Genomic DNA, 26,105 nt, shown 5'->3' with positions numbered 1-26,105 from the left:
AGGCTTAGGAAGTGGTCGAGACACAACAGTATGGCTGCACATGTTTTGCTGCAGTTGGAGTGATTCTCTGCGGTTCTCTGGTTATGTTGATCTGCACGTGACTCTGCTCCCACCGATGATTAGATTAAACGAGCCCATGTTTTGAAAAGCTGCAGAGGCCCTGGAAACACCATACACCAAAGCCAAGTGCACAGAATCAGATGTCAGGACTGACTGTGAGATGTGAGGTAACAGGAAGCTAGGTTTAAATTTGGTATTTACCCTCAAACCCATAGCTTTAATCAACATGAACTGAGCGTTTTTTTCTGTCCAGTTTGGAGCAATGCCACACTGTGTCTTTCTTGGCCCCCAGATGAAAGGTGGGAATAGGTCTTTGCTCCATGTCCGGAGGCAGCATTGAAAGATTTAGCGTTTAGTATCAGTTGGTTTGTTTTTAAATCAAATCCCAATTCGTATTTCTCTAGGGGAGGCCTGTAGATTGTCTGTCATGTGTGTGGAAAGCCAACAAGTTGAAGGTGGCATAAAATATATCACACACTTAATGAGTGATTTTTCCTTTATGAATAGAAAATTTTGCCTTCTCTCACAAATCAAGAGTGTCTAGTAATATCAAAATTTATCAAAGACTAGAATACCCATAAGTAAAGTTATAACAAAACCAAGATATTAGTGAGAACAATGAAGTTAACTAACTATCACTGGGTATTTATGTTTGTCAAGCACGTATTCTAAGCACTTTGCATCTTTTATATCCTTTAAGCCTCACAAAATCCCATGAGGTACGTACTATTAATGAGTCACCCAAGAGGGGACGCTGATACACAGAGAAGTTTCAAAACCTGTCTAAGGTCAACAACTAGTATACTGCTCGGGGAAAATTTGAACCCAGTTCATCTGGCTATAGAGCCCAAGATTTGGACACTATCCTATAATGGTTTACTAGTGTTCCTTTTGAAGGAGATAATCCTGAATTTGATTCAAAAGGTTATTGACACAGCTATTTATAAGGTGAAAAAATTTGTTTTCTTCCTTCTAAATTACATCATTGATATAACGTTTAGCGTTTATGTTTAATGTTTTGAAATGGAAGTTTTAAAAGTTTTATCACTGCTACATAAGGATTTGCGTTTGAATAGACACGTAGGATCCAATTATTGGAGCTCCTGGTTTCCTTCACCAAGGAGTCTAGATTCTGATCCCGTGTGAGCTTTTGACTCTCTTTTCAACCTCTGGCAAGACCTTCCTGCATCTCAATAATCTTAACTGGAAAATTAAGTAAAAATAAAAACATCACGTCATTAAGAGACAGATGCTTCATCTGAGCAGTGCTTTCTTAAGTAAACACATGACAGAGCTTCTTGTGACATTTTTTAAAGATGTGGTGCTGTGTCTCCTTGTCTATTGGTCAGTTTGGGGTCAGGAGACAAGAGCTTGAAATTCTGTTTAATTTACAGACCAAAGTTTAGAAAAACAACCCAATTTCCCTCCTGAGGTTAATGTTATAAGTCATCCCTAGTTGTACGGTAATAACTGAGTTGGATAAGAAGCTGAACCAACATTTTCCTTTAAAGTAATGTGTCTTTACCCGGGTGTCCATTATCTCAGATGTAGAACACCAGATTCACTTGTGAATTTAAGGAGACAAGATGCTTTTTAAATCTACATTGTGAATGTCCAAGATGAAATTTATTTAATGAAATGTCACCCATTTACCAATTTTAAAAGACGATTACTGTCCTAGAAAAATTATCAGGAGACTAATTGTTTGCTATTTCTGAGCTAACACTAAACTCAGACTCCTACCCTACAGACTTTGCTTTAATGTAATTTACCATGAAACCCATTTCCTTAGCATAATTCAAATAAACTCCTTCCTGAGGTTATTTTGTGTGACGGGCACTCAACAGGACTGTTGTATTTATGACATGATTTAATATCTATTAATATATGTGTATATGTATAGCTGATTCACTTTGTTATAAAGCAGAAACTAACACACCATTGTAAAGCAATTATGCTCCAATAAAGATGTTAAAAAATTTTTTTAAAAAAATAATAGGTCAGTATTTTATACAGAAGCCCGTTTAATTTACACCTTGAGTTTTACTAATGATTTCAAACAGCAACACACAATTCTGGAGGCTGCATCACTTGGGAAAATACTGAATTGGACCCCTGCATTACTCTCTAAATTTTACTGTGACTTCTGTAATACTTAAAAAAAAAAAAATTAGTGTGTGAATATACAGATGCCATTAACAAACTCACCCACTACATAACTGTGTTTAGTCCTTAATTCTGTCGGGATTTTAGGCGAGAAATGGCTTCCAATAACAGGAGTCAAGAATTATTGTAAATAAGATTGCCTAACTTCATTAAGGCCAACAAACTGCTCTTCAATCTTTTGCACGTCTACTGTTTACAAATGGTTCCAAATACAAATGCTAATGCTTCCTTGCAGTGAGTCTTTGGGACCTCTGCTTTCAACCCAGACCTTGAATTGTGGTCCTTAATCCATATCAGCCCTGTCCTCTCACTAGGATTTTTCACATCCTATTTTACTAAGGTAGCTTGGTTGAACTTCCTCAGATCTCTTGCTTTACCTTTTCCAAATTGACTTGAATCTTCCTCTTTTCCTATACCTGGACTAGAGAAAGAAGTATCTCCTCTGTCTTTCAAGGGAAAGAATCGCCTTTCTCTGTGGCTTTCTGGAACCCCTTGCCCTGACTCCTCCAAGACCTCACCCCTCAACTAACTCTGGTCTGCATTGCTCTAAAAACTCATCATAAAATACATTTTGATTAAAAAACAATACATTATTTTAGGAGTTGTCAATATTTTCTCCAACATTGTTTTATTCTCTGTGGCACAGGTGTTTAAATCTCAGCTGCACTAATCCTGCCCAAGGCTGCTTGTGGGAGAAATCCTTAATCTCTAATCTTTAAACATTTCTGTGGATGATTTAGGAACAGTCTATCACTGGAAAAGTCACTCCTAGGCAATCAGTGACATCGTGATCAATTCTGATTAAGCTCTTCACAGCATTTCCTTAAAACGTGTTGTTGTCAGCCATGACATTACATTTGAAATTTCCTAGGTTCCAGAATTCTCTCTGTTAAGCTTTGAATATCATAATGTGTGATCTCTAATGTAAGTGTCCCTTGAAAATAGCATATGCTTTTATATGTAACTTGTCATTTCAGGGTTCAAAGATATTGGCAGATTTCAGACTGACATTAGGTGTCCTAGCTTAATGATTGGGGGAATCGCATTTGAAAATGCCATTTCTTTGGCCGCTCACAGCCTTTAGTATGCCTGTCACGTCTCTCCAGAAGAGCTTCCAGACATCACTCACATTGTTCTTCCATTTCAATTCCTCTTCAGCTCCTGAAGGGAAATCACATGGGTCTCTCTTGCTGTGCCCTGGTTCCAGCTCCTGTGGCACTGGCTGCCTGTTTCTTTGGGTGCCTAAACGTTCCTCACATTGCCCATGACTCTCTTTGTCCTTGGGAGAGCATACCTCTCCCAGCCAGCTGACAAGCTTTCTTCATGGAAAACAGAACTTTCATCCTCCCTCCAAGGAGTCTGTCTCTCTCAACTGACCCTCAGGCAGTCCCTTTCTGACTGACTCTTGGAGATCTTACAAAATTCACATCTCGTCTCAGCTCTTGCTAAAGTGGAACTGAGGTGTGTTCATGCCCAGAATGGCAATCTTTTCTGATGGCCGTCTAAGCATTTCTTGTATGTATCTTCAGCAACAAGTAAATTACATTGATAAATTAGCAATTTAGGGGCCAGAGAGCATGCCAAAATATTCATTAAAAGAGACCAAAATATCTTAAAATAAATTGCTTTGCTTAGATGATTGATATTTAACATTATAGGCTTCACCATTCTGTATAAAAGAAAAAATGGAGGTACTCTCCCAGGTCCCTCAAAGCGAATTTGGTGTTTACCACCTGGCTTGTATTTAAATCGGAAATCTAAAATTTAGCCTCCAAATGAAGGGAATAGCTCTTGACGCAGTAATACAAAGGCATATAAAAAGTGCTATTTATTTAGATACATTTGGAGGAAAAGACTATTACTCCATTAAATAAATATAAATATCTTATGAAATCGAGTGCAAAGGTCACATTTTTTAAAGTAGAAAACCTGGATTCATATTATAGAGGTCCCCTTAGGCCACTTTCCCTTCCTCTTCTATGCCAGGGGGGAAAAAACTCAAGTATGAAGCTTCCACACTAATGCCACAGTGTTAGCTGATAAACATTCTACATTCTCAACAGTGTTTGATGTACTAAGTAACTTCTAGCAGTTTTGAATAGGACATGAATGAAAGGTTCTATTCTTCTGTGAGTGCGGTGAAAAACTCAACATACCACCCCAAAATTGGACGAGATGCTTCCAGTCTTCTTTTGCATGTTACTTGGAAGATATTTTACATACTATGATGGGCATTTATGCTCCTGACCAAATAGAAAGTGAGTGGTGGTGAAAGGGTTTCCCACAGAGAACTGACTAGCCTAGTAAATGCTACTGAAGTACATAACTGCATAAATAGCATCAAAATGTGGAGCCTTAGAAGGTCACCGAGCCCTGGCCACTTAACTTCAACCACAACATCAACCAGCTGCTCAGTGGACAATTTTGTTATGAGGTGTTAGTGATTTAACAAGTTGGCCAGCAGTAGTTTGGCATAAAAAATTTCATCTCTGTTGGGTTTTACTGTTGCTCACTGGACTTTTTCTTGGCAGAATGGACAAAGTTCCTGCCATTGGCATTTAGGAACCCAAGGAGAATGCAGTAATCACTTTTCTGTGGTATTTTCCACATTCTTTTTTGGTGGTTTGTGTATGATTCTATAAAGCTTTGCAGAAAACACTACTAGGATGACTTGTCTACCTTTTTAGAGTCTCTCCAAACTGTTGTCCTGGATTTTTTTCAACAATATTTTAAATTTATTGGAGAATGCATTATACCTTTAGACTATGTGAAAATTAATCTTATGTAATCAAAAAAATTTAGTCAGATTATAAGAATGGGGTCTGTACTCTGTGAAATAATACCTAGCTTGATAGAATGGGAAAGGCAGTGTGGGATTGCACAGAGCGTGTTTGGTAGACTTAAGCACAAGCACCACCTGAGTAGTTGTGGACAATCACTTACCTTCTCAGTATTTTCTTTCTCTCCAAGTGCTACCACTCTGTAATGGGCATCTTGGTGCTTTAGACATTTCTTAAGTGTAAGTGAGTATATCTTCAAAATATACCATTTACTTGTGGGACTAGTATACCTTCACAACTCACTAAATAACTAAAAGAAATGGGAGTGAAGCAAGCTTACATATGCATGGAAACAGAAATTTACTTGAAATCTTTTTTTTTTTTCTCCTCTAGTCATCTCTTTTATGGCTACCTATTTACTTGGTCAAGAAAATAGAAGTCACTGACATTCAAATACCATCTATTAAGTGTTTGTAACTTGCAGAACATTGAGTTAAATACAGATTTTTTTCAACAGTGGATGGCGGGGGTAGGCTGGGGGATGCTCTCTGATCTCCTGCGGCTTATAGTTTGTCAGAGAAGATGGAAAATTAGACAAGCATTCAAAATAATATGTAGTGAGGGCTATGACATAATCCCACAGTTGCCTTGCAAATTCTAGATTCTAAATAAGGCCTGTTTCTACATATCCTTGAGCATGTGTGATCCAGATGGATTATAGGAGCATCTACTCTAGTGTAATTTTTCAGTTTTCCTCTAAATATTCACCAGAAGTGACCACTCTGACTACATGCAGCTTTAATTTACCTGGGGGTCCAGTCTCTGTGTGAAAAGGCAGTTAAAATAAACTCATATACAATTGGGAGGAAAAAAGTCAAGTGCTAGTATAATTGCCACAGAAAAGTAGAAATACAAAAATCACTCATTATTTGCACTTCATTTGTTCTGTCCCTTAGGACATCTACTTGGCCTCTCTCATGACGATTCCAAATTCTGTGAAGAAAATTTCGGTTCCACAGAAGATAAGCGCTTAATGTCTTCCATCCTAACCAGCATTGATGCATCCAAGCCCTGGTCCAAATGCACCTCAGCCACCATCACAGAATTCCTGGATGATGGCCATGGTATGTATAGTTCCATAGGCTCAGAAACAAAACTTGGAATTATTGCAAGTTGTACTTCATTATGTCCTCGTGATGTTCACCTTACCCTCTAAGACAGTGGTTGCTTAGAAAGTGTCAGAAAAAGGAACAAGGGGACTGTCTGTTTGTGTGTAATGCCAACGTCCTCAGTGGCATTATGGCAATGGTATTTTTGCTTTTGAATTACAAAGTTCAAAGAGAAGCAATGTGGGAGACCACACAGAATGCCTAGCCAGTGCCCTGAAAGCCTGGCTTTTATTCCCTCTTTCACCACTAGCTTACTGTGAGAACATTGGCAGATAATCTTGCTTCCCTGCTATTAATATGACTCTCAGAATTATTTGTTACATCCTTATTATAGGGGCGTGGTTAAAATGTAGGTGACAGTTCTGTCAGATTCTCTTTATGGCGACATAAAACCAAAAATGGAAGCTCTTTAGATTTGCATTCACTAAAAAGTTTGGTTTCATCCTGACAGCCTGTTTTCCTGAAAGTGGAGTGAAAACTGCAGAACAGGAATAGAAAAATCAATCTGAATGGTGAGAAAACAGTTTAAGAATTTCAAAAGAAAATCCTTGGCTTTATCCCCTAAGTACAGTTCAAGAGCACAGCACATTTTATTAAGTTCTGCAAATCTAGGATTAGTGCTGTAAATTATATAAAAATACTAAGGAAGTCACAGTTTTAGAAATAATAAATTCTGACCCTTAAGTAATCTTTGAAACAAGCTGTTGCTAATTTCCTAGCATTCCTTGTTACCTTAAAATATTAGAAACACAGGAGAAGAGATGAGGTAGAGTTGGAAGAGATCTTCAGAGACCACAGAGTTCAAGTTTCTCATATTACAGAAATGGACATCTTCTCATTCCTTTTTTTTTTTTCTCTTAAAACATGTCTCTTTCTAAAACTGGTGGTTGAAGTGAATGTGACAGAAATTCTTGATCATGATAATTGTTCACAAATTTATCTCATGATGTATGGTTCAAAGTTAGATAAACAGAATCTGCAATAGCTGTTTTTCCTTGTTCCACAAAGTTTATGGCTTGAAATTTTTGTAACTTCATAGTGAGTTGGCCATCTTGAGCTTTGGCTACATAATTACACAACAATTAATAAATTCAGTTTTTTTCAGACAAAAAGAAATTCCACTACACAGTTCTTTGCTATCTTGTAGCCAAAATGTTCATAAACTCATTTTTGCTATGTTAATGGTGAACTGGTAATGCTTTAGTTACTCTCAGCTACTTACATTTACTATTCCTGAAAACAATCCACACCCATCTTGCTTTAAAATTTCCCTTAATACAAAATAAATGTTCTTTGTTAGTTGAAATGATGGCCTAATATCTTGATGATTCAGAAACAATATCAAGAATCAATGTATTAGGTTTTTCCTAGACTAATATAAAGTGGTAATTTTCTGTTTAGTTAGCCCAGTTTAAAATGCTGATTAAATGCTGATAGAGTCCTGGAGTGAATGCTTACCTAATTACCTGCCTACCTACATTGATCAAGTCCATATCTAATAACGTTCCTCTTGGGTGGAATCTTAGTTTCCACTCTTAGTATTACTTCTACTGTTTTTCTTCAAGTTTCCTAAAAATGGAATAACATTAATATTTCATTTCAAAATCACACATTACTCATTCCAAAAGGTTGAGCTAAACTTTGAATCACTAAATGAACAGATTTAGTTGCTAAGGCAGCAAATACTTATGGCTAAAATTGAACCAACTTTTTTTTCCTTGTGTAAGTATTAGGTCAGCTAATTATAATGCTGTGCAGAATTTTGTTCCTATTGCCATATTTCTGGAATGATTCATTTATTTCATGTTTGTGGAATTCATGATTTTACTTTCCATGCAGTAAAGACGCTCCCAGTATTGTTTTCATTTTTTAAACATTATTTCTGTATTTAAAAGAATCTACACTCAGATTTTTTTAAATTTTACAACAAATTTTATACATCTTTCTGTGTCTACTCCAAAGGATCTCATGGTAGATAACAGCCAAAACCATACTTTTGCTAGAAATAGGTCTTATTCATTTGCACTGAGGAAATCACATCTGAATTCCCCATTTATATGTTAAATAAATAAATAAATTCAGTTACCAACATTTGTCGGACAGGAAATTCTCATAATATATTCATTCATTCATTCCTTTCATCATGCCTAGGCTCTCTCACTTTTGAATGTGTTGGTTAGGCAGTCTTGTGTTTTAACTGCCCCATCCCACCAAAAACTTCAATTTTATCAGTAGCATATAGTGAATAAAGAAATTTCAGAATGATGAGAATCTAAGAAAGGCACTGCAGCTGTGACACAGTGGCAAAGTTCAATTACATTCGTTTCAAAACAGACGCAGAACTGAAGCTACAATACACTCTGTAGCACTGTCATTTACACTTGAATTTAAATACTTTAATAACGTTTAGATTGCAACCAAAAGCTGACTTAAGTCAGTTAAAGCCAAAGTATGACAATAGGAGCTAATCAACAGGATTTTCAGATGGTGGCAGTTCTGACATTTCAACTCCAGATCTTAGGAGAGAACCAAGGGGACAGTCAAAGCCCAAGATGATGGAAAAACAAACAAAAACGCAAACAGAATACATCTTTGTTCGAAGACTAAGCTGATATCATATCATCAAACCTTTTCAATTTACTCGTAGGGAGCTACTCACATTTGCAAGCAGAGCCCATTCATTCATATGTAGTAGAAATAGTTCTACTATTTTTCTGTTCTAATTTTCTAGGCCACTAACTATTTAGAGCAAAAAAAAAAAAAAAAAAAAAATTAGTCACTTGGGTGCATAGGGGATGCCAGACAGGTAAGCTGAGAGAAAGAAGTAAAATCATTTGACAATAAGAGAGAAACCAGAAGAGCTGTAAAAAGTAGCCCTGAAACAGTAAAAGCACAGCGGTCTGGCACCATGTTCCAGAAGGTCAGAAACCCTCTTACCCCATTATTGTATCCTGCTGAAATCCCTCAAGATTTCAGCAGGATACAATAATTGATACTCAGAAAAGAAGTGATTTTCTGTTATTTAGGAAGGTTAAATTAGGACACTCATATAAAAGGCAGCAAAGCTATTGATGTTTTTAGGTAGATAGTCTCACAAAATGGATACAATTTTTAGGTGGTGTCTAAAGACTACATTACCTAGAGAATCCATTTATGTAATAGCTTATCTGTCTTGTTCCCACCTCCAGCAATGCTGGAGAAATGATGTCTTAGAGTACAATTAAATTTGAATCATTTCATTTGTTTTTAAAATTATTAGCCATAAGTAGCCAGACATGTGTAGCACTCTACCACTGCCAAATTTAAATTTCCTAATATTGAGTGTTTCCCGTTTTAGTTCCAACAAGAAATATGCAGCAATTAGGTTATGGTTGAAAAGTCAGTGTGCAATTCTAAAATAACTGGGCCTGCAGATTTGTGATTCAGAAAGGAAGAAGCCATGTCTTATGGAGACTACCTCCTCCAACTCAGCCTGGCCAAGATACTTGCAGACTTCCTGCAGTGTTTATACAAGTTAGCTCTAGGCAAGCTGGCTAGGAGTATGATCCTCAAAAATAAAGGTAAGCACTGGCAGAGAAACTGTTCAGCAAAAACAGTTATTAAATTTCTTTTCTCAAATGTTTAGTAACCATGAAGCCAAAAACAATAGCCCTGTCTGCTGGATCCCTCAGTTCACAGTGCCAGGTGATAAGAAGGACCACTGCCTAAGCAGACACAGCTCAAGAACACCCAAGACACAGGCTGCTAAGGAAAATCTAAAGACAGCTTTGAAAAATTCATATTTAAAGAGCTAAGTTTACAGCCACTTACTGAACACAGAACTTTGGAGAGAAAGTGGTATTAGAAAACCAATTCTCTGAATCCTTTGTTAAGTGTAGACAGTGAAGCTAGTAATAAGATCTTAACATTCAGTTTTTAAGGCCCTACTCATAAAATTCAAGGCCCATGATGGTATTCTCTTTATTTTCACAGTAAATATGTTCTTTAACATGGTCTGTGAGTAAAACATTTTCTTTAAGTCCACAGTGACCCATATGTTTAAAAAGCTATGCTTCATCCTTTAACACAGAGAATTTTTAATCGAATTTCCTTGGCATCACATCTGCTAAACAGTGTACTACAAACAGATCCCTTGAATTACTTTGGTCAGCAACCACTGTCTGTGCCTTTGTCATTGCCCAAGTTAGTTTATTCGTCACTGAACCCATAATGCATCAGTGACTCTTTTAAACATGCAAATAAAGACCTTAGAAAAGAGTTGCAAGACCAGGGAGATGATGCTAAAAGAAGAAACTTTGCAATGTTGTGAGCCTTCTTTGAATGAGTTTCATTAGGTATATTCATTGATTTTTCCTAGGCCAAGGATATTTGGACCAATTCGTTTTCTGGTTTTTTTGCCACACCATGCAGCTTGCGGGATCTTAGTTCCCTGACCAGGGATCGAACCCGGCCCCCGGCAGTGGAATCGCAGAATCCTAACAACTGGACCACCAGGGGATTCCCTGTTTGGGCCAATTCTTATTTTCAGTGTGCGTGTATTAAAAAGGAAGAGAAGACAGAAATAACTACAGTGCTAGAAACGGGGCGGGTCGGGGGAATGAGAAGAATAAAGAACAACCAACCTTCATCTGATGTTTCATTTATCATTAATATGAAAGACAAACAGTGCTAGAAGTCAGATATAAAAAAACAAAGATTTTTCTGCTCCATTTCCTGGAGGCATGGCATACCTTCCATCACCCCAAGTGTACTTTGTGGCCATAGAGAGACTACCACTTTCTTTCCTTTATTTATCCATCTCAGATCACTGGCTCTTACTTTTTAAATTTTCTACTTTACTTATAACCTAACAGTTAACTTAGCATTTAACTTAACATGGATGGTGAAACCAAATATGTGATGTGCACACATTTTCATTGTCTTTCTTTTAGAAACAATCCATCTATATACGCAGAATGTTAAAACAAAAGGAAGGAAGGAAGGAAAGGAGGGAGGGAGAGAAAAAGGAGGAGAGAAAAGGAAAAAGAACTTGGCAATTTTGTGGAACAGAATAAACAGACAAAATGTCAGCAGCAAAGCCCAGACAGGATTTCAGGCTAAGATAAATTTTAAAATATGTGAAGATATGGTTGAGAATAAAAGTAAAACAGATTAAGAAAAGTCATCAATAGATTGGACACTTTTAGAGGTCAATATAAAAGATTCTAAAAGACTGATCAATTTCCTCTCTCAGCCCTCCCCCAAACTGTACATATTTTTTAGATGAAAAGTGTATATCCAACCCACTATTACTTAAATCTTAAATGTTTCATATCGTGAGATTTGAAATCAGGCTTTATATTGATTTTTTTATGGTTGTCCCTTGGCCCAAGTCTTCCCTTTGGTAGCACTGTCTGTACCTATTTTATTGCCAAAGGACATAATTCAACACATAGATGGAATGGATAGACTGTAGATTTCACTGTTAACAGAAACTAATGCAGCAACAAATCCTAATGTTGAGAGCATTAAAGTAATAAATGAATAGCAAATCTGAATAAATCATTTTATTTTAAGCAAGAAAAGTTCATCTCCAAATGACCTCTAAGGGAAAACCATAGAGCTAAGATATCTCTCTTTTTTAATAGCCAAGTAAATATGTTATACATTTTTAAAACTTATACTTTGGTATTGAGCTTCATAAAGAGAGGCCACATCTTGGAGCCTCCTTTGTCATAAGCCGATTCCAAATTGCATTGTATGTTTCTTTTCACACATCATACATCATCAGGGAGGTAGAGGAGGTATCAGTGACCGCATATCCATGGAGAGGTGCTGAGTTATTTCAGCTTGGGAGAAACGAGGTCGACCCATGCCACATGCACCCACACATGTTAAAGACTTCCCAGCTAATATTTAGTTACCCAGTCTTACAGTCTGTGCTTTTCAGTAAAATTTTAAAAAAAGAGAAAAGTTTCTTCAAACAGCACTTTTGGAGAACTGGAAAGCATTCTTGCTGCCTCAGAGATCTGTTGACAGTCTTCTACCATCAGCAATCCGCTATGCATTCCCTGGTTTACACAGGCTCTTTTTTATGTAGCAAGGAAGATAATGCTTTTCCCGGAGTTCCAAAGGGCCTCATCCCACTTTATCTTCTAAACAAAGCTTAGTGAGGTTTTACTATCATTCCTTCCTATTGACTTGCTGTTGATGTTTTTCTTTTAACTTAATGTTTTTCTCCTCGAGTTCTCTTTGGCTGGATACTGATTTTTAATGCTTTTTCTGGCTTGCCTTAAGAAGCTTTACCTCTTCAAACGTTCTGGCTCAGAAGTTAAGTAGGAACTTTGCTCTTTATTCATTTTCATATAATGCCTCCAACACAGATTGACAAATTTCAAGGTATTCGCTTTGAAGAAACTTGAGTGTAGTTGTAAAAACATTTGCAGTATACTTAAAATGTGCTGAATATTCCATTTCTCAGTGGAAAGTAGGATTTAAACATGGTTTTCTTTTGTTGAATAAAAAGAATGACTTGAATACATCTGAAATGTTGTTAAATATGTTGGGCATAGTACCAATAGGATTGTTTTCTATTTTTCTGGTCCCCCCTTATAGCTCTGTGAGCTAATTTTACCCTTCCAGTGTCACAGTGAGGAGAGAAACATTCCACAGATCTTAAAAATAAATTAGGGAGCAGTTAACTAATTTGGCCAAGAACACTCAGCCATTTAGTGTTTTGCCAGAATTAAACTTTAGACCAACTGTTTCTTCCTTTAGCTACCATTTAAAGGATCCCTACACATGCCTGCCCTTTAGCAATAAAATAAGCAATCTATCCACATGCTCAGCAGAGGCAGGATGGGCCTCTGAGCATAAAACCCTAACAGCTATGGGACCTTGGGTAACTGATCCATCTTTATACTCCTCAGTTTCCTTATCTGCAAAATAAAACAATGAAAGAATCTGCTTCATAGTGTTCTCGTAAAGATTGAATAAGCTAATACATTTAAAGAACCCGTGTCCCCTGCATCGGCAGGCAGACTCTCAACCACTGCGCCACCAGGGAAGCCCCAATTATTTTTAGTATTGTTAATAATCAGTGTGTAAATCTTAAAATCAAGTAGACAGAAAAACACCAGAACTGATGGGCAATATGTAAGCTCCTGTATGAAGAGAAGAAGTTGAAGGAGTTAACTCACTGGGAAGGGATTTCTTAGGGAAGCTTTTTGGGGAAGGTGAGGCACATTTCAGCTTCTGAATTTGCACTGTCTATGTCAGCTTCTACTGACCTCCCCCGCCATCCCTTTATAATCCCCACATCATTATGTACTGAGAGCACCAACTTGTTTGTGACAGACACACTCCAAAGACCCAACAAATACCAACTGCATTCAATAACTGATACAAAGGGGAGAAAAAGGATGCAAAGAGTAAAAAAATGGGCCTAGTCCCAAGTTATCAAAGATGTTTTCTTTTCTCCTCCCACTGCTCCTGATATGTGATGCTTGAAAGCTCTTTATTAAAATTCTTTCAGTCTAAGAGAAAGACTTTATTTCCTTCAGTTTATTGGGAGACCTTTAGGGGCAGATCTGGGTCATTTTTCTGTATCCCTAATATCTAGTATGTTTGCTAGAACATTGTAGGTGCTAAGCAAATGCTGGTTGAGTGCAGGGATGAATGAGGCATCCACTTGTTTATTACTTATGGAATTAATGGAAAGGCGACATGGATGGGGGATGAGTCCCCCCCGATGCAGGGGACACAGGTTCGTGCCCCAGTCCGGGAGGATCCCACATGCCGCGGAGTGGCTGGGCCCGTGAGCCATGGCCGCTGAGCCTGTGTGTCCGGAGCCTGTGCTCCACAGCAGGAGAGGCCACAACAGTGAGAGGCCCACGTACCGCAAAAAGAAAAAAAAAAGAATGGGGTAGTTGGAAGTGGAGAAAGGGATATAGAAAGGGTGCAAGGACAAACTCTGTTTCTCAAAGTTGTAAACACCTATTTATTATTGTTGTTGTTGTTATTGTTATTATACCCACTATCTTATTTCCTCTAGGGCCAACCCAGTTTCTGTTAGTCCCTCAGCACAATGACTATTTTCACAGCTAATTATTATGAAATAATTTTATTTAATCAAACCACTGCGCATCATTATGTATACCCCAGAGCACATCATCCATGGGAAATCCTAGTGGGTGCTGGTGAGCTCACAGAGGCACTCAGCCTCATCCACAGGGAGTCCCCTCCCCAGGGCCTCACACTGCAGATCTGTAGATGCATCATGTTTCAGCACCAGCTGGAGTCTTGCATTTTCAGATCCATAATTTTCAAGGTTTGAAACAGAGACACAGAACAGTGGTCAATCTTGGTTATTCTTTTAGGTAACTGTTTGCTAGACCTGCCACGCAAGCAGATCCTGGGCCCCGAGGAACTGCCGGGACAGACCTATGATGCCAGCCAGCAGTGCAACCTGACCTTCGGACCCGAGTACTCGGTGTGTCCCGGGATGGACGTGTGCGCCCGCCTCTGGTGCGCCGTGGTGCGCCAGGGCCAGATGGTGTGTCTGACCAAGAAGCTGCCAGCCGTGGAAGGGACACCATGTGGAAAAGGGAGGATCTGCCTGCAGGGCAAGTGTGTGGACAAGACCAAGAAAAAATATTATTCAGTAAGTGATTTTCTTGTCACGCAGGGCCTGGAGACCTAAGGTCTGATGTACCTTCCTGTGACACCTGTGGGGACTGGCCACAGAAGGCTCTATTTCCTAGTTAAAATATTTTTCCTTGAGGGATCTATTTACAGCTCCCTCCTTTACCTGCAAGAGCCATCCCCAGCTGTCAATTACTGGAGAAAATGCAGATCTCAGGTTATATCCTGTAGCAAATAAGTAGACAGCCCAGATTCTGTCTAATTGAGACCCCACGTAGGGCCCCAAATTACCGCTTGGGAGTTTACTTTCAAACTGCTCGTAAAGTTATTGGAATACCTTTATTTAAATTCGGTAAGGAAATAACAGCAAAGCTGATACATTGTCCTCATGCATACTTGGTGAAATGGTCACGCTTTGGTCCAAAATGGTCACGCTTTCCCCCTCATGGCAAGTTAATCTAACTTCAGGAACTATAATAGCCACACCTGCTCCAGGGAGACACCTCCTCCCTCCCTATGCACCCGGTCCACCAGCTTCATGTCAGCAACTGACACCTTCACTGTCAAGGTCCAAGCAAAGCATTTGTTCCCTCTCACTCATAACATTTTCAAAGTCCCTAGAAGAGTGTTGCCATAGGCGTGTTGCCTGTGCCTTTCAAGACTAACACACAAGCAAGCATCCTCAGATACCCTGATGCAGATACCCTGACACATACAACCAGAGGAAGTTCTTCAGGAATTCCCTCGGCAAAGGCGTTTCTAGTATCTTCCTTTTGGAGTCTCTCAGCTTCCTGCTGCCTGCCGTGTTTCTATAGCAATAAACCTGGGATGTCATAACAGGACTCTTCATTCCCTGTGATGTGGGTGCATGTGATTGGGTGCTCTTCAGTATCTGTCCCATTTCTTCTTTACAGGGTGTAATGAAGCCAAGCCCAGGTCAGATACATTTATGCATGTGGCAGAGGATCTGTCACAGGTGGGATGTGTGATGTCAACAAAGGGACTGCAGAACTTCACTGCTAAAGAGGGAGAAAAGATGGAAGCATAATCAACCTGGAATCATACAGAATCTTTAGCATCACACAGTTCTTTAAAGATGCAATATCAGGGTGGACACAAAGTGAACCGTGGTTCGGTGGTTATTAACAGAAATGTGCGGTATCAGAAGGTCCAAAGAAGCCACGAGCAACCCTTGCAGTGTGCTCAGTACTTAGGGTGAAGTGTTCAGACACTCTAGTGCTGGGGGGTAGGGGACAGAAAAGGTGGATTGCCAAGATTTGGAATCACATTGTAATTCCAGAGTGTTCAATACCTGTGACCATGTTAAATTCAGTGAAAATTTAACTGTGATGAAGTGTCCACCGAGCAACTGAATTCAAATGATTTCCAAATGTACATTCCACTGAGTCATTGAATGCATGTGATTTCCAAATGTACATTTTGAATGTTTTCCTCCCTTCTCAGTTAAAATATCTTCTATTTTCTGTTTTAGACATCGAGCCATGGCAGCTGGGGATCCTGGGGTTCCTGGGGCCAGTGTTCTCGCTCATGTGGGGGAGGAGTACAGTTTGCCTATCGCCACTGCAATAACCCCGCGCCCAGAAACAATGGCCGTTACTGCACAGGGAAGAGGGCCATCTACCGCTCCTGCAGTGTCTTACCCTGCCCAGCCAATGGTACGCTGCTCCCAAGTGTCAGCAACCATCATGTGTCGGGTGTAATTTTTGTTCTAGCAGTATTAAATAGCGGAGGCTGGAGAAATAGCCTATTAATCTTGTACTGCACAGTTCCACCAGTATGCAAATCAATAACAAATACATGAGTGATTTTAAAATTATTATTATAAACAACTGAGTGTTCAGGGAGTAGGAAGAAAATAATTGCTGTTTTCAACTCTGTGTTGAAGATAAAAATCCTTCAACACTGGTGTAGAGAGACTCTGGAAAAAAAATATATCATCTATCATCTCCTTAAATGTATTTAAATGAACAAGAATATATCTAAGTTTCAGAACAGAGAGAGTAATAATGTGACATGCTTGATTTTTAGGTAAATCTTTTCGTCATGAGCAGTGTGAGGCCAAAAATGGATATCAGTCTGATGCAAAAGGAGTCAAAACATTTGTGGAATGGGTTCCCAAATATGCAGGCATCCTGCCAGGAGATGTGTGCAAACTGACCTGCAGAGCTAAGGGCACTGGCTACTACGTAGTGTTTTCTCCAAAGGTAACTGCATGCAGACGGTCCAGAAACAGTAGGCGTCCATGGTGGAAATTATTTGGTAGAATGGAGCCTGCACATACCAAATGTAAACAGTCATTATTTGGGGGGGTGGCTAGGTTTTGGAAGGTTTCATTTTCACCTCTGTAATTTCTATATTTTCGAACTTGCTACAATAAATCAAAAGGATTTTGTAAACAGAACAAGTAAATGTTTTAAAAGCTATTTTTGAAAAAGTGTAACTCTGTCAAGAAGGTGAATTGCAAACTTAACTTCAAAATAGTATTCCCTAGGTACATTTGTAAAGGGGACTATAAAACAAGAAAGTTTTCTATTTTTCTGTCATCTTTTACTGAAGAATTTCTTTGGTGATTCATGAAGATAGATTCAAGATCATCATCCCTGACCTAGACTTTAAAATGTCTTGCACCTTTAAAATGAATCAATGTCCTTTTAGTTATACACATTTATAATATATGCATGTGAAATTATCCCTTGTTTTCCACAGAAGAGCATTTTCTAACTTATTGAAGTTTCATTTCTCACAAGCAACATTATGCGGCAGTTTAAAACAGTTTATCTAATTTGCAAATAGGTGCTATATTTAAAACCATCTCTGTAACTGGTCTTCAGATATTTATGACATATTATTGAAAAATAAGTTAATGTCCAAGTTATGTAACATTTAAAATGTTTTATCTTTTTATTGAAAAATAATACATTTTCATTTAAAAATATTATAGAGAGATAAAAGCAAAAATATTACCTGGAAATATAATCATTTAGAGAGCTGTTAACCTGTTGAAGAATACCCTACCTCACTTTATACACATATGCACCCTCATATACACACACTTATATGAAAGAGTTTTGTATATACACAAATACAAAATATGTATGTTTACACATATGACTTATGTTACTTATACATACTTATATGCACAAACCACTGAGTCCATATACATAGTATTTTGTAACTAGCTTATTAAATATATGCTAATTCTTTTTTTTCAAAAATATTCAGTCTCTTCCAGTAAGTACTTTTCTCTGACCTTCCCAGACTTCTTTTTTACACAAAATTGTCTCTACTTCAGTGTCTCACAGTTCACACAATAGGGAATGCTTTCCAACCGTTACAAGGTTGTGACTGTCCAGTGTAGATTTTCAATTTTGTTATAGTAATAACAATTATGCACAAGACAGAAATAGAGTCACAGATATAGAAAACAAACTACCAAGAGGGGAGGGAGGAAGGGATAAATTGGGATTGGCATTGACACATACACACTACTATATATAAAACAGATAACTAACAAGAATTTACAGTATAGCACAGGGAACTATACTCAATATTCTGTAATGACCTATATAGGAAAAGAATCTAAAAAAGAGTGGATATAATGCATATGTATAACTGATTCACTTAACTGCACAGCAGAAACTAGCACAACATTGTAAATCAACTATAAAATTAATTAACAAAAAACAATTGTGTAAACAAAAAGGATGTCTGCATTCGTGAGCCTGCTCGTATTCTGCTCTCCACACAAGTGACAGACAGTCCCACACTAAGTGAAAGATTGTTTTTAGCAATAAAAAGGCAAGACTATACCATGGGAACGTGCTACCCACACAGAAATGGAGACTAGGACCTCGGGTCTCCTAACACATTCGGAATTAAGCTCAAGAGATAAGAGAGAAAGGGCATAACCCCAATCTATCCCAGTTCTTCTTTCTGCCAATATGTCAAGAATTTTTCAGTTGGATACTCCTGGAAACTATGGGTTTTTTTTTTTTTTTTGATTGGTTGTTTAGTTTCCAAAGTACTAGCCATTCCAATCAAACTTAAAACTCCCAAATTAGAACTTGCAATTTTATCAAAGAACCCACCTACGCAGGCCCAAGTATTTCCCACTGCTAACGTGTTTCTCATTATTCAGGTGACCGATGGAACGGAATGCAGGCCATACAGCAATTCCGTCTGCGTCCGGGGAAAGTGCGTGAGGACGGGCTGTGACGGCATCATTGGCTCGAAGCTGCAGTATGACAAGTGCGGAGTGTGTGGAGGAGACAACTCCAGCTGCACAAAGGTGATTGGAACCTTCAATAAAAAAAGGTAACGTGAGAGAACGATTGCCCTTATCTGATCTGAACGAAGCTTTAGACTCTTGCAAAATTGATAAAGGAGAACTCGTGTTACATCATAAGCTATCTGTGGGGAGGACATCTAGCCAGGACCTAGTTACACATTATGAGTATGAGAAGTGAAGGGAAGGAGAGGACATGAAATGAGCTCTGCATGCCGACTGGAAACCCATGGCACCTCTGCGAGCAGATTAACTGCAGTAGCCGTGGGTCCAGGTTTTACAGAGTGTGAAAAAGGCAAAGAAAAAGTCTGTGACATTCCACTTTAGCCATATCTTGCAGATCTGTTATTTCTGAAACACCATTTAGGAAGAGATGGCTGGTTTCCAACATAACTACTGTTTTGTTTTGTTTTTTTACAAACACGTTCTCATTAGGCTGTAGTTTTATTGAGAAAACATTTCTCAATGCAAAATGTAAGTTATCTGCAGTAGTGTAGATGGCAAGCCTGTTTTTGAGACAGCTATCCTGGTTTATATCTACTCTGTAAAGAATAATGTCAGTTTTCTGCTTCCTCTTATGGTCCTGATTACACTCTTGCTTTACCACTTTCTGGCGTGAAATATTATACTATCAGCTAGGATGGCTGAGTCAGCTAAAGAGTCTGCTGGAATGCAGGATTGTTTTTCCTCTTCACCAGACCACTCTTATGCTGAGTGGTCTTGGTCAGGTTCACCTGTATTCCTGATATATGTGCTGTGTTGTCTTTAACTGGAGAGGAATATACAAACCAAGTCAACAATAAGAATTTCTTAAAACAATCGCATGCCATGGTAATGTAAAAAACTAGAAATGACCTTTGATAAAAAAAAAGTATGGCTGGAGAATTTATTCTGTATTAAAATATGCATTACTAATCCTATTTGCTAGTGATATAATAATTATTCATCTAATTGTGTTGGGCCATCTAGGTCAAAACCCCTGCAAGTCCAATTATATCCTGCGTTTTAATATATTTCAAAGGTTCAAGGCTCCTTAGAAATGATCCAGTCTAACGTTTTGCTTTACAAATGAGGGAATTGGGACTCTGAAAGTTTAAGACTTACCCAGTTTTACTTGGCTGATAAATGCCAAAGTAGAGGCTATAGCTTAGGTCATAAAAATAGGATGCACAGGCCATTTGTAAAAAAAGAAAAAAAGAAACCAAAAAAGAAAGAAGGGTAAAAATTCAGGAGCCAAATGAGAAATAAAATTATTTTTTTAAAAAATAATACCCTACCTTATGTACTGTATGCTGTGTATCCTTCCTACATCAACTTATAAACCTCTTTTTATAATGCTAAATTTAGCATTAAGCTTTTTTATTTACAACAAATATCCGCATATTTGATGTCACCTGAAAAGGGGAAGGAAGACATTCATGATAGCAACAAGCAGGATCCCACATAACTGCTTGCAAATTGATTTGACCAAGATTATAGTATGTGGTACAAATGACCTGTTTGAGTATCCTATATAAATTATCTTGGCCTAGTGTGATCAATAAAAGAGAACATTGATCTTGGAGCTGGAATATTTGCAATCACGCTCTGGCTCAGTAATTCACTAGCTATGTGATCTTTGAAGAGTCACTCAACTTCTTTACAATTAGCATCCTTGAGAGTAGAATGGAAATAATAGTAATTATCTTGCAAATGAATGTTGCTGTGAGGACCAAATGAGATAATGCATATTAAACTACTGCACTAAGTTCAAACCTCTTCACAAATATGATCCTAATTTTAATTCACTCCTCCCTGAATTTTCTTCGTGTCAGTAAAGGGCAACTCAATCCTTCTACTGCCTAGTACCAAAACTTTGGTGTCATCTTTCACACCTCATTTTCTCTCACACCCCACATCCATCCATCTGCACATCCTCTCAGTCCTACTTCCAACATATGTCCAGAATCTGGTTGCCCCTTACCGCACATGCAGAAGCACTGCCATTTGATAGTCATTGTCTCTTGCCTGGACAAATCCAGCAGTCTTCCCACGGGTCTCCTGGCCCCTGGCCCCTCACAGACTCTTTTTCACAAAGCAGAGAGAGCCATCACTTTATCACCTAAGTCAGATGGTGGCATTCCTGGGCTCAACCCTCCAATGGCTACCTTCTCACTTAGAGTCAGTGTCCGAGATCTCTTCATAACCTGTGAGATGCTAAAACATTTGGTCCTTGCCCTGCTCTGAGTCCCTTCTACACTGGCCACTTCCCTTGCTCTGCACTAACATACTGGACTTCCCAACACTCCTCAAACATGGCAAGTGGCAGCATGTGCACTATTTCCTCTGCCTGGAAAGCAGAGGCACTGCCAGTGCTTCCTCTAGAATTCCTTTAGATGTCTGTTAAATGTCACCACTACCCACCCCCCAAAAAGGTGGTGGCTTCCATAAGTGAATAGGAGCATCTCTCCCCCATCCTCGTCGTTCCTCTATCTTCTTACTCTGTTTCTTCACAGCTCTTAATCAACAGATATTGTCACATATTTTGTTTGGGGGTCTAAGCCCCACCCCACTAGAATATCCCTTCCATGGCAGCATGCTTAGTATGTAAGGATGCATGTATTCCTTCATGGCAGGTACTGTTCTTGTACTGGGGAGATAGCCCTGAAGAAAAGAAGATTCCCCTGCTTTGCCAGCCACACTCATACTTCATAGTTATATGAAAACATCTGCATTCATTCATGGTAGCCAAGGAAGCTGGTTAATGTCTAAAGTGTAATAATACCAAGAAGGGTGCAAAGAAAATGAATAAAGAGTACAAAGGGAAACCTATTTTACTAAAACATCAAGAAATCAGAGCATGACTATTTACAATAGCCAGGACATGGAAGCAGCCTAAGTGTCCATCAACACATGAATGGATAAAGAAGATGTGACTCGTATGTACAACAGAATATTACTCAGCCATAAAAAGAAACAATAACTTGAGTTATTTGTAGTGAGGTGGATGGACCTAGAATCTGTCATACAGAGTGAAGTAAGTTAGAAAGAGAAAAACAAATACCTTATGCTAACACATATATGTGGAATCTAAGAAAAAAAAATGGTTCTGATGAACCTAGGGGCAAAACAGGAATGAAGACACAGATGCAGACGTAAAGAATGGACTTGAGGACATGGGGAGGGGGAAGGGTAAGCTGGGACGAAGTTTAGAGAGTGGACATATACACACTACCAAATGTAAAATAGATAGCTAGTGGGAAGCAGCCGCATAGCACAGGGAGAGAAGCTCGGTGCTTTGTGACCACCTAGAGGGGTGGGATAGGGAGGGTGGGAGGGAGACGCAAGAGGGAGGAGATATGGGGATATATGAATATGTATAGCCTATTCACTTTGTTATACAGCAGAAAATAACAGAACATTGTAAAGCAATTTTACTCCAATAAAGATATTTTAAAAAAAGAAAAGAAAAGAAATCAGGGCATGAATCCTCATACTTCCCAGTGGCTCTGGAAGCTCAGTTTGAGGCCTGCGCAGTGCTGAGACTTCCCAGCGATTCTCGTGAACATGAGTCAGACTCTAAGAACAGGATTAAAAAAAGGGCTCTCCCGTCTAATTCCCTTACCTATATTCTTCGCTTTCTTGACACTCTGTTTGGTATCATTTAAACTCTGAACGTCACCAGAACTTATTTTAACTGTTATGAAGTACAGTTGTTGGAGGGAAGGGATTCATGCAATGGGGACGTGGTAAAAGGAGCATAAAGTGTGAGTCGAGAGGCCTAGAACTGCCACTCATTAGCTCTGGAGTGAACTTGTGCAAATACTTTAATACATCTCCACGTTACAGACTTTTTAGGTAAGATGGAATGTTTTCTCCTGGCTTTGTTTGAAGCCATCGTAGAAACATCTCATCTCTTAATATTAGATACTTCAAAAAAAAAAATCCTGTGACAGAATCTAGTCCAAATGTATTAGAAAATTTAAGATAATGAATCAAATTAGGGAATTCCCTGGCAGTCCAGTGGTTAGGACTCCGGGCTTTCACTGCTGAGGGCCCCTGTTCAATCCCTGGTCGGCAAACTAAGATCCTGCAAGCTAAGTGGTGCGACCAAAAAAAAAAAAGCTAATGAATCAAATTGAATAGATAAGCAACATCATCAGCATTGCATCTTCTCTCTTCAACACAGTAGGAAGCTCTGACACCTGTCTGGCCATCATGGTAGGTCAGATGCCCAATAGAAAGGGGCCTTCCCTGGAGATAAGCCTCCTCTCCAATTCAGAGGAAATGTTTGAGTGGGTAACACATTTGGATTTTACATATATGAATCCGTTATCCCGTATCCTCTAAACTTTAGTAAGAATTTAGAAGTGAATAATTAAATTTCACACACATCCGTCAAACTGCACAAGTAAAGTATTTGTTTCCATTTAAATAACTAGAAAAGTAAAACATATGAGGACCTTAATGTGAAATTACTTAGGCAAAGATTTGGGCAAAAGATGACTCCTCCCCACTGGTCTAGTCCCCTGGTGCTTAATTAACCTTTCTGTCCTTGTGTTTTCTGCAACCTTATGGGTATCAGAGATATTTATGCCTTTGCCCATTTTCCTGAGCAGATGATGGGTCATTAGAGATCTATCTCATATGTCACTCACCATAAAGCATCGCTCAATTGACCATAACACTTTGCAGACCCTAAGCTTTCAGGGAAATTTGCTAAGGCATTAAGGATTCTTTTGTCCTTTGATGATTCTGGTAAGCTACGGTTACGCAGTTAAAGAATTTTATGTTCTATTTTCTGTCTTACCCCAGGAAATCCAGAGTTTTAGTAGAAATGGAGTCAGAGCCTCTAACCTGTCTATAGCCCAACAAATAATTAAATCCGTGGTTTCCCAACTAGTCTGCACCTTGGAACAGTGTGGGGAACTCTAAAAGTACTGCTGCCTATGACCCATCCTGAAAGATGGGGATTTAACTGTTCTGGCGTCTGGGGATTTAAATTTGTAGGCTTTGGAATTTTTAAAAGATCCTCACATGATCTTAATATGCAAACAAGCTTGAGGAACGTTCATTGAAAGACTTCTATGAGATTAATTGAGGGTAGATTTTTGCTGGTTTGTGTTTACGGGCATTTTGTGCCAGAAAAAACCTAAAGTAGCTTTGTAAAGATGATAAGATTTGATAAGGATGTGTGATTTTTGTGTAAATCTTTAACTAAAGGTAGTATAATTTTTAAAACCAAGGCAGGTTGCTAACATCATCCTAATTTTGAACATCATAATACAAATGTATACAATGTGGTAGTCTGACTGCAATTTTATTTTGTTCTAAGAAAATTAATTTTTGAAGGCAATTTAAAATGAAGCTTTTTAATACATTAAAACTTTATATTAAGTTAAGGTGAGACTTTTAGAGAATTTCTATTTGTTTATCCATTTGTTAAGCATTTACTTACTTTTCTTTCCTCCCCTTTCTTTTTTTCTCTCTCCCCTGTGGACATTCCTGCTTCCAGCAAGGGTTACACTGATGTTGTGAGGATCCCGGAAGGCGCGACTCACATAAAAGTCCGACAGTTCAAAGCCAAAGACCAGACTAGATTCACTGCCTACTTAGCCCTGAAGAAGAAAAACGGTGAGTACCTTATCAATGGAAAGTACATGATCTCCACTTCGGAAACCATCATTGACATCAATGGAACAGTCATGAACTATAGTGGTTGGAGCCACAGGGATGACTTCTTACATGGGATGGGCTACTCAGCCACGAAGGAAATTCTAATCGTACAGATTCTTGCAACAGACCCAACTAAAGCCTTAGATGTCCGTTACAGTTTTTTTGTTCCCAAGAAGTCCACTCCAAAAGTAAACTCTGTCACTAGCGACAGCAGCAATAAAGTGGGATCGCCTACTCCACAGCTGCAGTGGGTGACGGGCCCTTGGCTCGCCTGTTCTAGAACCTGTGACACGGGCTGGCACACCAGGACGGTGCAGTGCCAGGATGGAAACCGGAAGTTAGCAAAGGGATGTCTTCTCTCTCAGAGGCCTTCTGCATTTAAGCAATGTTTGCTAAAGAAATGTTAGCCTGTGGTTATGATCTTCTGCAAAGACAACTGGATGATTCATCACTGACACAGTCGTGGTGAACACGAGGTCAACCGAAAGCACGGAAAGTCACACTTCAGGGTCATTGTCAACAGGAGTCCGATTATGGGCAGAATCTGCTCTCAGCGACCAAATAAAGATGTGCACTGCTTCATGGGACAGTGGTGACCTTGGAATATAGAAAAACTTGGGAGTTATTGGACATCCCCTGGGCCTACAAGAATACAAAAACACTGATGAATGTAGGATCAGGGGACATTTGAAGATGGCAGAGCAGTCTCCCCCTTGTCACCTACCTCTTACAGAATGTCTACAAAGGCATCGTAATCATTTTCGTGCATATTATTTACACAGTAGCTTATTTTTACTGTTTGTAAATACATTCTTCCTTGGTATGTCACTTTATATCACTTGGTTCTATTAATATATATATATATATATATATATATATATTTATATTTCTATAAAAAAGTGTTTGACCAAAGTAGGTCTGCAGCTGTTTCCACTCCGTCCAGTTTCTAGAAAGAGCTGTGGATGTTTTACTGGAAATTAAGAACTTGCTGCTGTTTTAAGAAAGATTTAGTATATGTTTAGACTACAGGAGATAAAATTTTCGTCAAAAACCGTTTTGACAGCAAGAATCTTCTGAGAAATTCTGAAAAGAAAAAAGAAGCTCAATATATCTAGTCATTTAAATACATACAGGGGTCCATTTATTTAAGCCTTTGACTGCCTGTATTTTTTCAGGCAGCCAGCCAAACTAATGCATAATTAGGAGGTAGAAGAAATGTTTGTGTGTGTGTGTATGTTATCGAGTCTGAAAATTAGTTTCCTCCTGTTAGAATTTAAAAAGAAAACAAATACATGCTTCCCCATATTTTCAAGTTATATTTTCACAACTGCTTTCTCTTTCTATGGT

The 26,105-nt window shown here is 38.6% G+C and overlaps 1 protein-coding gene across 1 annotated transcript in view; it reads left to right on the top strand.

Moving 5' to 3' along the window:
* The window catches only part of ADAMTS5 (ADAM metallopeptidase with thrombospondin type 1 motif 5), a 44,501-nt gene extending 18,984 nt beyond the window's left edge, over positions 1 to 25,517 (top strand). The window contains exons 3-8 of the mRNA XM_082655531.1: positions 5,963 to 6,130; positions 14,533 to 14,816; positions 16,290 to 16,473; positions 16,847 to 17,022; positions 18,957 to 19,132; positions 24,598 to 25,517. Coding sequence (XP_082511657.1) covers positions 5,963 to 6,130; positions 14,533 to 14,816; positions 16,290 to 16,473; positions 16,847 to 17,022; positions 18,957 to 19,132; positions 24,598 to 25,165 — 1,556 coding nt within the window. The 3' untranslated portion in view covers positions 25,166 to 25,517. The remainder of the gene's footprint in view (positions 1 to 5,962; positions 6,131 to 14,532; positions 14,817 to 16,289; positions 16,474 to 16,846; positions 17,023 to 18,956; positions 19,133 to 24,597) is intronic.
* The last annotated feature ends 588 nt before the right edge of the window (positions 25,518 to 26,105 follow it).

The sequence above is a fragment of the Grampus griseus genome (genome assembly GCF_964374135.1).
Source record: "Grampus griseus genome assembly, chromosome: 5".
Taxonomy (NCBI): domain Eukaryota; kingdom Metazoa; phylum Chordata; class Mammalia; order Artiodactyla; family Delphinidae; genus Grampus; species Grampus griseus.
Note: the sequence above shows the minus strand (reverse complement) of the source record. Positions and strands in the feature narration are given on the sequence as shown.